Source organism: Ictalurus furcatus, chromosome 15 (genome assembly GCF_023375685.1).
Source record: "Ictalurus furcatus strain D&B chromosome 15, Billie_1.0, whole genome shotgun sequence".
Classification (NCBI taxonomy): Eukaryota; Metazoa; Chordata; class Actinopteri; order Siluriformes; family Ictaluridae; genus Ictalurus; species Ictalurus furcatus.
Genome location: NC_071269.1, coordinates 2,542,501 through 2,555,000, shown reverse-complemented (window position 1 = coordinate 2,555,000; position 12,500 = coordinate 2,542,501). Strand labels below are relative to the sequence as shown.

At 40.0% G+C, this 12,500-nt stretch overlaps 2 protein-coding genes across 4 annotated transcripts in view; both read right to left on the bottom strand.

The window, feature by feature from the left end:
* arhgap4a (Rho GTPase activating protein 4a) overlaps nt 1-5,340 on the bottom strand; it is a 27,967-nt gene extending 22,627 nt beyond the window's left edge. The window contains exons 1-2 of one of the 3 annotated variants that reach the window (XM_053642983.1): nt 2,606-5,340; nt 1,059-1,148 (exon numbers count right to left, since the gene is read on the bottom strand). In XM_053642983.1, coding sequence (XP_053498958.1) covers nt 1,059-1,122 — 64 coding nt within the window. In that variant the 5' untranslated portion in view covers nt 1,123-1,148; nt 2,606-5,340. The remainder of the gene's footprint in view (nt 1-1,058; nt 1,149-2,605) is intronic. The other 2 variants (XM_053642981.1, XM_053642982.1) reach the window with 2 other exon arrangements.
* A 1,030-nt stretch (nt 5,341-6,370) lies between these two features.
* The window catches only part of casp9 (caspase 9, apoptosis-related cysteine peptidase), a 13,422-nt gene continuing 7,292 nt past the window's right edge, over nt 6,371-12,500 (bottom strand). The window contains exons 8-11 of the mRNA XM_053642980.1: nt 12,494-12,500; nt 10,847-11,035; nt 10,308-10,417; nt 6,371-7,779 (exon numbers count right to left, since the gene is read on the bottom strand). The exon at nt 12,494-12,500 is cut by the window's right edge and continues 141 nt beyond it. Of these exons, the coding sequence (XP_053498955.1) occupies nt 7,672-7,779; nt 10,308-10,417; nt 10,847-11,035; nt 12,494-12,500 (414 nt within the window). The 3' untranslated portion in view covers nt 6,371-7,671. The remainder of the gene's footprint in view (nt 7,780-10,307; nt 10,418-10,846; nt 11,036-12,493) is intronic.

Sequence of the window (12,500 nt, the reverse complement as noted above, 5' to 3'; positions counted from 1 at the left end):
TCAACAAAATATTCTCCAGCAAACTATTTCTGCTGTTTATTTTTCTTAAATAATGCCAAAAAAAAAAAACACTCAATTATTGGCACCCTTACAACTAATATTTAGTAAAGCCTCCCTTGGTGAGAACAATTCTGACCGTCTTGCTATAGACACTTGAAGACGGATCCTAAACCAGTCTTTGAAGCTCCTTTATTTAAAAAAAATATATATATATATATATATATATATATATATATTTTTAGATTTCCTTTCCAAAACTTTGATGTTGTGTTCCTCTAACTCAACGATCACCAACCCTGAAGACTTTAGCGCCAACCATAATCGTGCCCACCTGACCATCTAACCGTCGCCTTAAGAAGTTCTCAGTCAACTAAAACAGCTGTGTTTGATGTTGGCTGGAGATGAAACCTGCAGGAAAGTAGATCTCAAGGAACAGGGTTGGTGAGCACTGCTCGACTTCATCAGGAATATTGTTAAGAATGTAAAAATGCTTTCATTTGTTTAACACTTCATTCCCGGCATGATTCCGTTTTGTGTAATTGTGTAGCGTTGATGTGTTTCTTATTATTCTAAAACAGAAGTAGACTAAAATAGTCCAAATAAATAAATAAATAAAAATATATTAAGAACCCTAATTAAGAGCAGGTGTGTCCAAAATTCAACGAACATCCATCCATCCATCCATCCATCTTCCATACCACTTATCCTACACAGGGTCGCAGGCAGCCTGGAGCCTACCCCAGGGAACTCGGGGCACAAGGTAGGGGACACCATGGACGGGGCTGCCAACCCATCGCAGGGCACAATCTCACACACCCATTCAGTCCTTTAAGGTGCCAATAATTCTGGAGTTAACTCTATGGTTTAAAGATCCAATTCATTAGAGTTATCAAGTGAAATGTCTCTGCCTCTGCACTACACATCTGTCTGCTTTCACTCACCATCCTTTACTATAAAGGCCAGGATTTATTCTCAGCTGCTTAGAAATGTCATAAGCTGATAAAGTTATTAAAGAAATCAGAATGTTATTTTTAAACACATTTTCGCTTCTGTCCTACCTTTAATCTGTGTGTCATAGTCAGCGATTCCAGCTCTCCTCAGTTTGACATTGTAGGACGACATCGTAGCTCCTACTACATGGAACTCTGCTTTGAACACAAAATGGCGAAATAATGTCAGAAAATAGCCGCACGTCGACGCGCATGCAGTCTGTCTGATCAGAGGTGACCACTGTTACGGCCTTGTGGTTGTTGTACATACTGGACTCTATCCAGTTCCAGCCAGCAGAACCATCCAATAGGCATTCAGACACGGGCTTGCAATGAAAATGATCCACACTGTCGGTATAAACGATCACACGGAAGATAACAGCCGACTCTATACGTGATCTTTCATTCGAAGCAACCCCCTGTATGCAACGCATGCCCCCAGATACACTGTACTGTTAGAAAAAAACAAACCAAAAAAAATAAAAAAGAAAAAAAACCCCTGGCACAGTTCACAGGAACTAAATATAGCATGTGCAAAAGTAGCAATGAGCTTATGTTTGTGAGGGGGTGGAATTGCAACACAATGGAGGTTATATTCATGTTCAACACAGATAACCAGAGAAACAACATCTGTGACGGTGACGGCTATACATCAGGTTATATAATACAACTGAACATATTAAACACTACTATGTGATGCTGTAAAGATCAATTCAATCAGAATTACTTCTTGCGATGGTGAAAATAAGGTCATATAGTGTCATCTTATACACTAACTGCCTAAATGAATGTGTTCAATAAAGCTTTACTCAGACTATTTATATACTGTATGAGTGAAAGTGAAAAATCACTGATAGTGTGTCTAAAAATGCCAGAAAAGAGACCAGTCATGTCAGGTATACGGTATCAGCGTGGATAGTATAGTGTGTATGTGTGTATGTGCTTCACTCTAATGTGAACCACGGTGACCGTGCATGCCGGGGTTAAACTGCAAAATAGTTCACTTGCGCTCGACGAGGTGACTGGTGCACCAGGCATCAGAAAAAGGGAAGAAAGTGTGTTAGCTTCCTGTGTTAGGAGCAACAAAAACTTAGTCTCACCATGAGTCACCCCTCCCCTCTCTCTCTCTCTCTCTCTCTCTCTCTCTCTTTCTCACTCTCTCTTTCTCACTCTCTATCTGTCCCTCTTTCTTTCTGTGAGCTATCATAGAAAAAAAAAAACAAAGCTTCCTCTTTTCCCATAATTGAAATGAGCAAACTAAAATATAACCCATTCATACTGTATCACTGATGGCTGTTGATTATCAAGTGGGGGGAATATCTTCTTCTTCAAGCGCTTATTCCATTTCAGAATTCATTTCGTGCACCAAAGGGTCTGTGTTCATTTGAATTTGTCCAGACATATAGTTCTTTTTGGATTAATCATGATTATAAAACCAAAAACGAAACCCTGCTGATTAATGATCCGGCTCATGCATCTAATACCAACATTAGTATGGTGAAGTGTGTGTTGCACGAGCTCTTAGAAATGCCAATCTGTACCCCATGCCATTACTGTACACGTACAGAAAACTCACACACTTGTTTTCTAGCACAGATATTAAGTTGAAGACTTACCCAAGGCAAATTCTCTCCACCTCTCACATTGGCCTCCAGTTGAAACCTTCAGAGACGTAACAAGTAGTGCTGTCAACCTTGCATTAATATGTAGCCTTGTAGACCAAACACACTGGGGATCTCTCACGCTCACACATGCGCCATCAGCAGAGCTGGTGCCCTGACTTAAACTCACTCACGGACTGAGAAGAGAGAGAACAGCTTTTGAGTTCCTCCTCTGCTCTTGTTTCTGCCTACTCATTTTCACACACACACACACACACACTCTCTCACTCGTGTCTCATGAGTGTTCTTCACGTCTAAGACTTTACACTTTTGGCAACTTTAGCACCCCCTACTTCTCCACTGTACTCAGGTTTAATCCTTCTTTGCTTCACCGAAGCGTGTTATGACTTGTCATTGACAGTGCTGTAGGGAAACAGTGAATGCCAGTTAAAATGTTAAACTGCCTGGAATTTTTATTTCCAACAATTCAACAGGGTTGAACCCAAGAGCAGCTACTACTAAGGACTTGCTCGGTGCTGCTAATGAAAGTTAAAAAGAATTCCATTTTTATTTTTTTGTGTCATGTACTTCTCTATGCTCGCGATGTATAATTCTCATGTGTTGTACACCGAGAGTGAATTTATATGCAATGTATTCGCATTCAATAGACTTCTCAAAGCAGTTCAAGCCTGAGCTCCGGCTCTGGTCTGTGTGGAGTTGCATGTTCTTGCTGGTTCTGCATGGTTTTCCTCCAACCTCCCAAAAACATGCCAGTAATCAGTTGGCTACTATGATTGATCCCTAGCTGTGGATGTGTGAGGACTGGCATCCCATTCAGGGTGATTCCTGCCAGCTCACACCCAGACTGAAAAGGGCTTCTGAAGATGAATGATTTACATCCACTCACCACACACTTCATTCGTTCATTCGGCAATTGTTCAAGCCGTTAATCATGTAACAGCAGAGCAACGAATGCAGATACAGGTTGTTGGTGCCAGATATGCTCCAGGAATAGAGTGTATACAGAATGGCGCGACGTCCAGTGAGCATGTTGTCGATGAGCGAGATCACAAGGGAAGCCGATATAACTGATATTTCATAATGGAGCATTTTGTAAGTTGATTAGGGGGGAAAATTCTCCACACATAATCCATACGTATAGTAGCACTTTGCATGTCTGGGACATTTTATTTCTCTGGAAACTTCACGTCCTAGGCTTATCTTTCACCACGTCCACGAACGACCTCATCTGATATCTGATATTGTCAGGGGAAAGGGTTTTTCAAATCTGCTGGGGTTGAGAACAGTCCACCAACTATTGGTGAAAATAAATGATCTATGGTATTTACAGGATCTCTACGTGGTGCACCAATAAGGTGGGTGTGTCTAATAAAGTGGCCAGTAAGTGGACGCGGTGTACAAAACAACACCGCCATTTCAGTGTCACTGACTATGTTCTAACAATACATTATCACCCATTTAATATTATGGTAGTCAGATGTTGGATCATTTCCACCGACGGATGGGATAGAGGGCGCCGACAATCCGGGCGTAACAGTGATCAACAAAATGCTCCGTAAAAGAAAAAATTGTTTTGTAAATTCAAAAAAAATAGAAATATTACATTTACATAAGTGTTCTTTGCTATTAAGCTGAAAAGTGAGTTGAGGCGAATGTATTGATCTTTTTTCAGACGCTTTTACAATCTGGTTAAAGGTCACCTGTGATAACTTTAGGTGATCAGACAGGATTTGGAAAGACACAGTGACAGAGTAAAACATTATCTCAGTAGAGTGATTGGACAGAAGCCACTCATCAGTAAAAAAAAATCACATGATGGCTTGCATGGTGTTTGCCAAAAGGCACCTGAAAACTTGAGAAATCAGATACTATGCTCTAAAAAAAAAAAAAAATGACTACATCACCTGCCAAATTCCATCCTTACAGTGAAGCATGGTGGTGGTAGCCTCGTGTTTTGGGGACGCTTTTAAGCTACAGGGATCGAGAAAACCTTGTGACGGTACGTAATTCGATAAAGTGTATTGAAAACCTACTTACAGTATTTTTACCGTGAGTAATGTAATGTAGGAAAACGAGGAAAAACTGAAGGCGTCGGAATACTTCCAAAACCCATGGTATAAATACGTACAAGTATACGTGAATACAAATCGTGCACTATTACGTTATAGTTATCGGTTTATCCAGAATTCTACTTGCTGCTGCTGAGCATTGTGGGAAATACTTTTTAGGAACCTTTAAGCTAATAATCTGATATTCTGTAGCCTATGGCCAGGGGTCCAGCACACTACCTCCACACTTTGATTATATTAGAAATTCACTATTTGCGAGAGTCTTGTTGTTGATATATGTATATTTCATTGGACATAAACAAACATATGCAATGAAGAGCACAGAGACTGCACCAGTTCTTCTGTAAAGGGGAGAACAAGCACAAGGAATCCGAATTGAGAAAGTAGATCGGTCTGTCAGTGGCAGTTCTTTGGAGACTGGAATCGTCGCGGATATAAAACGAAGCTGTGGAATAACAACACTATGCTTGTTGTCACATATAATCCGTCAAGACACGCTAGAGGATCTATGAGACTTTAAGGAACTGACTGAACTCGATATCTGGATCATGTTTAGATTGGTTTGTCTGGTGTCGGGTGAAACAGAGAGCAAATGATCACACCATGGCACGTTGTCTTCAACATGACAGAACGAGCTCCTCCACAGACAACAAAGGTGGCAGAATAAATCAATCTTGTCAGAGGCTGGATTTGTTTCACAATTCGTGGTCAAATGCAGGCCTTTTACAGTATGATACGGACAGACATGAATAAGCAAGAAGCACTCTGCTTCCTAAGTTGATCGCGGTCGTGTGTACTGAACCAGCCTGAGAGATTAAATCCTCAGGACACCTTTGCAGGAGTTTTGAGTTAATTACCTGATTAGAGCTCTTCTTCTCAGGTCCACATTCCTGTTATTATAAATTTCTTTATTCGAATATTCTCAGATACCGCGTGTTCGAGTTCCACGAGCCGTGAGCCGTAATCAAGTTTAAAACAAATTAAAAAAAAGGCTTGAAATATTTCATTTTATGTGTAGTGAATCTAGAACGTATGCAAGTTGCAAGTTGGCCGGGGGGGAGGGGGGGGGGGGGTGGGGGGGGAATGAATTGTTTGAGATGCACCTGATCATGTCTACACACCCAGAGAGAAGACAACGCTGCTGCAGTGTCAAACTGCGACAAGTGTGAAAAGAACAGGAAACATCAATGCATGAGCTAAAGAAACCAAGCATCTGAAAGATTCAAACGGATAAAATTGAAAAAAAAAGGAATAGAAATTGTATAACTAGATTAATAAATAAATAAATTCAAAAACGAACTACATTTGAAGAATTATGTCGATATAAGATATAATCACGCCAAATGCTACTATGTGTTTTAGCTAATCAAAATAAATAAATAAATAAACAAAAATAGTCAGACTGTTTATCAGACACAACCATCAACCTTCCTGAGAATACAGTAACGTAATGGCAAGTGTTGATCTACTCTACCCAGACTCCATTCCACAAACATCTCAACAAAGCATCGTTACAGACTTATTACTTGCTTTAATTACTTGCACTGTTAACTTTTTTATTTTGTGAGGAAATGCCAAAGATTAGCCATGCCAATTTGTTGTGCTGATGACGAGCTGGTTATGTGTGAAAAATGAACCACCCCCTCACAACCCACGGGCAAAAAAGCTAAAAACACATTAACAATTCATATTGGTTTTCATAATCGAAGTGTTTATGTGAATCTTTAGACAAATTACAGCACCTTTCATTTAAAAAAAAAAAAAAAAGATCAGAAATTCACAATGAAATGCAGTAGTAAATATAAAAACTAATGAATAAAGGTCACCCCAGGATTAGCATCCAACAGCATGGTAAACATGTTTATATAGATACAGAGCCCTCTACTAATATTGGCACCCTTGGTAAATAGGAGCAAATAAGGCTGTGAAACATTGGCTGTATTGTTTATTGATTTTTTGTAAAAAAAAAAAAAAAAAAAATTAAAAAAAAAAAATTCACAAAAATATTCTGCTCTCATGGATATCAAGCAGTTGCAAACAAGAAAGTAGAGGATTTTTTTTTCTTGAAACCCTTCCACACAACTTGTGGTGATGTCGGTGACTTCAGATTGTAGTTTTGGAGACTTTCTGACCTCAAGACACAACTAACTTCTGCAATTCTCCAGCTGTGATCCTTGCAGATTTTTTGTCCAGTCGAACCATCCTCTTCACAGTGTGTTGAGACGATATAGACACACGTCCAATTCCAGGTCGATTCATAACATTTCCAGTCGACTGGAACGTCTTAATTATTGCCCTGATGGTGGAAATGGGCGTTTTCAATGCTTGTGTTATTTTCTTATAGCCACTTCCCACTTTGTGAAGCTCAACAACCTTTTACCGCACATCACAGCTATATTCTTACCCATTGTTATGAATGACTAAGGGAATTTGGCCTATGTGTTACCTCATATTTATACCCCTATGAAACAGGAAGTCATGGTTGAACAATTTCCTGTTCCTAGTCACCTAGGTGTACTAAAATTTTTTAAAATATCAGTGGGAATATACTTCAAATATATTTTTCTCATATGAATTCATAGGGGTGCCAATAATTGTTGCACACCTATATTTAACAAAGATTTTTCTTTGTTTTTTTTTTTTTTAGCTAAACCCGTGTTGTATTTGCAATTGTTTGATATCCATGAAAGCAGAGGATTTTGTGAACAAAAGATCAAAAGGTTAAACAATTAAGACCATTTTTAAGCCACCGTTGCTCGTATTTACCAAGGGTGCCAATAATAACGGATTGCACTGTGACAGTATATAGTGCACACAGACGTGTCAGGCTTTAACTCAATCGCCAAGCAAAGTGCCGTTTAAAATGAATCGAGTTGTTTTTTTAAAAAAATGTTGATTCCATTCTCTCAAATCGACTCAATATTAGCCAGTCTCAATCTTGAGGCTCAAGATTGATACATATTTCAGTTGTTTAAGCACATCATTAGTGCCTCATGTCTTCGGTGCCTGAAAGTAGAACAGCTTCCGGAGAAAGTTGAAAGATCCAGGCATCTGTTTGTACAGGCCTTTGGCGGATATCTGAGAGACCTCATGGTTCAACTGCACAAAGAGGAGAGACAGCGAGAGAAAGAGTGAGAAGACATTATATAAAACGAATCTTCTCCTGAGTCATTTGAATACTCAAGTATTCAATCGCTCTGCTCTTAGTCAGTTCTCCATTTAATATTCGGAAGCTTCGTCTTTACCGGCTTACTTCCTATATACAGTAATTGCACCGTGTAACTAAATAAACGTTTCTCCACCTCAAGTAGTGCACTATGTGTGCATGTTCAAACTGCAAGCCATTTGGGATTCACCCAAATACAGACGACTTCCGGGAAGGCTGTCCTGTGACCCAAATCATGTGCTACTTTATAACCACAACTACTGTTCAAAAACAACTCCATACAGGAGTCGGTTGATACGAATCCCTGAATCATAATCAGTCCGGAAAAGTAAAAAAAAGAAGAAAAGAAAACGAAATATGTTGAGTAAAATAGTGTACTATTGCTAAAAAGAAAAAAACAAGATGTTGACAGGCAGAACGGAGAACCGAAAGGTATAATGTTGATGGTTGTGATGGGAAAGGTTAACCTTACCTTATTTTTACATACAATAACATACAATATTTTACATACAGTTACTGTCCACTTTATCAGGAACACCTGTACATTTACGCAGGTATCATTGATTGTAATCGGCCAATCACGTGGCAGCAGCAAGTCAGGCAAGTCAAGAGCAGTTAATGTTCACATCAAACATCAGAATGGGGGAGGGGGGGAAACCTGATTTCTCTGATTTTAACCGTGGCATGGTTGTCAGCACCAGATGGACTGGTTGAGTATTTCAGAAACTGCTGATGTCCTGTGATTTTCACACACAGCAGTTTCTAGCATTCACACAGAGTGGTGCGAACAACAATACGCATCCTGTGTGCTGAGGGTCTGCAGGCTGAAACACTCATCATTGATGAGAGAGACCACAGGAGAATGACCTGATTGGTTTGAGCTGACAGGAAGTCTATAGTGACTCAGATAAGCACGCTTTACAATTGTGATGAATTCACAACACATCAAACCTCGAGCTGAATGGTCTACAACAGCAGAAGACCACACTGGGTCTGTCTGCTATCAGCCAAGGACAGGAATCCGATGTCATCATCCGCACAGACTCTGGACAGATGAAGACTGGAAAAAGATCAAGGGATCTCCCTCGAAGTTCGATGTTTTGTGCACGCTGAGATGCTTTTCTGCTCACCACGGTTGTAAAGAGTGATTATTTGAGTTACTATATCCTTCCTGGCAACTCGAACCAATCTGACCATTTCTTCTGACCTCTCTTATCAGCAAGGCGTTTCCACCCACAGGTCTGTCGCTCATACAATGTTTTTATTTTTTATTTTTCTCACCTTTCTGTGTAAACTCTACAGACTGCTGTGTGTGTGTGTGTGTGTGTGTGTGTGTGTGTGTGTGTGTGTGGGGAAAATCCCAGCAGTTTATGAAATGTTCCAACCAGCCCTTCTGGTACTAACATCCATGCCACGATCAAAGTCATAGAAAATCCCACTTTTTCTTCATTCTGATGTTTGATGTGAAGATTAACTGAAGCTCTTCACCTGCATCTGCATGATTATGTGCCTTATGCTGCTGCCACATGATTGGCAGATTGAGCAGGTGCTCAGGTGTTCCTAATAAAGTGCACGCGAAGTGTATTTTCCCGTGCTATTCGCTACGTTTTCACAGACTCGCACAGGATGCAAGTCATAGAATGAGAATGTGTGGTTTTTTTTTTTCAAATATTCCAGCAGTTCATTTCCATTAAACAGCCATTTTGTTTTGTCTGTAAAAATTATTAGGATTTTTTTTTAAAAAAGGTCACATGTCCATATTTCTTGTGACTTTCTTGTGAATCACAAAATTCCCTGCTTTATTCGCGCCTTCACCACCCTCATGTACCATGGCCTAAAGACAGCAAATCCCTGTCTGAAATCGCCACCTTACACAGATCGTTCTTGAGATCCACGTTTGCAAGTTCTCACTTGTACAACGTGCAAATTTCCTACAGTTTTAAATAAACAAGGTGAGTCATAGTCATTATCAGTATCAGTATCGATATTACTTATTACTGTACTGTAAAATAAAACCAGTTATATCATCCATCCCTTGCTCAATTGCACCATCAAAGTATACTACATATATAAAGAGTATATAGTTATACTAACGCACAATATTAATACATCATTGTAGCCTACTGGAAACCTTCTAAACTGCAGTAACAAACATACTTCAAATGGTGCTTAATTCTCAAACGTGGATATCGTTTGTAATTGGGGGAATTTTGTAAAACAAGTATTCTGGTACTTGTTCTTAAACCCGAGCAGATATCTGAAGCCTGTAAAATGCTGTACTAGTGGGTGCAATGCAAACCATTTCTAAAGATTACAAGAACATGATGGGGAACTTCCAGATTTCAGTCTGGTGGACACTATACTTGTTAATATATTGTCTGATATGGAAGACAGAAATCCCTCATGACAGAACTAACGCATATCATCTTTCAAAAGAACGAAACTAAGAACCAAAATATACCAGTATTAACATGGTGGCGAGGTCATCAGTGGCAGCGTTCGTCTCCAGAACGCAATCCAGAGTCTCCACGTACCACGAGCCTGTGTTTGTGTCCCTCCAGGATACATACCCTAGGGATGGAATTCATTCGGTAAACTGTTCAGGAACTTTGAACAATTATTGCACTGAATTTCTCAGCGGAGACACAAAACACACACAAAATCCCTTCCCATGCTTCAGGTTGATCCTGTATTCAGGTAAAAGCTGGAAGTCATGTGACAGGGAAGTAAAATGTCCTGTTTGATTCATCACAAAGATCAACAGGAACCTGAACATTGACAGTAATCTTCTACGTGTTTTAAAAAAAAAAATGTATTATAAAGGAACAAATCCAGGAAAGCATGTGATTTCGTTTTAAAAATAAATAAATAAATTTTAAAAAATAGAATTTAGCGTCTTGTGCTTCCTGTAAATATTTTCCTGCCTTGTGTTTTTACAAATAAGGGGGGGGGAACACTTTGGCAGTAGCTCTTAAGATATAAAAAGACACACAAACACACCTGGAAAGGTTGAGTAGGACACTAGGATGTCGCTGGGTGTGGGGAGGCTGGCCCGAGCGTCTGGCTCATCAGATAAGCTAAGTGAATCACTGCTGGAGGATGTGGGGATGGCGTCCGCCTGCTCGTCAAGCCTTACTGCTGTGTGCTGTACCTCTTCCGGTGACACCTCAAAGCCTGTGTCTTTCTCACCTGCCACACACACACACACACACACACACAGGTGAGAACACTGATCAGTGGATCACTGTGAACCAGAGACTCCTGTAGACTCTTCAATCAAAAGTAGGAACAATATATACAGTCAGGTGCATAAATATTTGGACACTGACAAAGTTATGGTAGATGTCTACCAGAGCTGGAGTTGAATTTAAATAATGAATAAGACCTCCAAGGGCAGACTTCTTTTTTCTTTTTTTTTGAGGGTATTTACATCTAAATCAGGTAAACAGTGTAGGAAGTGCAGCACTTTTTATATGTGGCCACTACTTTTTAGGGAACACTTTATACTGCTCGGCTGTTTGACCACCAGGTATGTGTTACTCCATCGTGATTTCACTTACAGTCAGATGAAAAGGCCTAGAGTTGATTTCAAGTATGGTTAACTTGATGAGAGTTAACTCTCAGTATGAACTCCAGAGAGCTGTGACTGCCAGTGAAGCAAACCATCATTAGGCTGTAAAATCTAAACAAACCCATCAAAGAAGTAGCAAAAACATTAAGTGTGGCCACAAATCAACTAACTGGTACATTCTTAAAAAGAAAGAATGCACTGGGGAGCTCAGGAACACCAAAAGGCCCAGAAGACCACAGAAAACAACTGTTGTGGATGACAGAATTGTTATTTGCTTGGTGCGGAAAATCCCTTTTTACAACAGTTAGCCAGATCGAGAACGGCGTCTTGGAGGTAGGCGTATCTGTGTCAACGTCAACAATCAAAAGAAGCTTTCACCAAATTAAATACAGAGGGCTTACTAACAGATGTGTACTAACAGGTGGCGCTTCAGACTGCAGACATCCAAAAGCAAGCCAAGACTTCTGAAAGCAAAACGTGGGATGTTCTTCAATGGCCAAGTCAATTACGCGATTGAATCCAAAGCAGCGTGCATTTGACTTGCTGAAGGCAAAAACTGAAGGCTAAAAAAGAACGAGCAGGAACTGAAAAGAGCTGCAGTAGATAAGAAAGCCAGCGTCTGGTTACGTGTGAGTTCTAGACGTCATACGCGCGCTGACTACAAGGGATTGTAGTACAAGGGAAATACCCTCATAAGCGGACAAATCTGCCCTTTGTTTTTACTATACAAAACATTCTGATTTTGTTTACATCGATTCCCCAAATCAACATTTTCCCCATTCTTCCACCGAGTTTGTGCAATGGTGCCACTTCAACCCGGTAAACTGAATGTATCCATAGCAACACTGTCGAAACTTAGTGATGTCTAATATAAACTGTGCAGCTTGATAAAGCCAAATGCTTATTGGTTGTACAAGCCATACTCGTGAAGGAATGAAGACGAGAGTAATGTCACGATGGTGTTCTTGATTTCCTAGAAATGAGTGGTTTTTGTTTGCAACAAACTTCCTGTCCTTGGAGAGGAGCACTCATTTCATAACCATACTGCAACAGTACAGCAGGACTTCTGTTCTTACCTCCTCC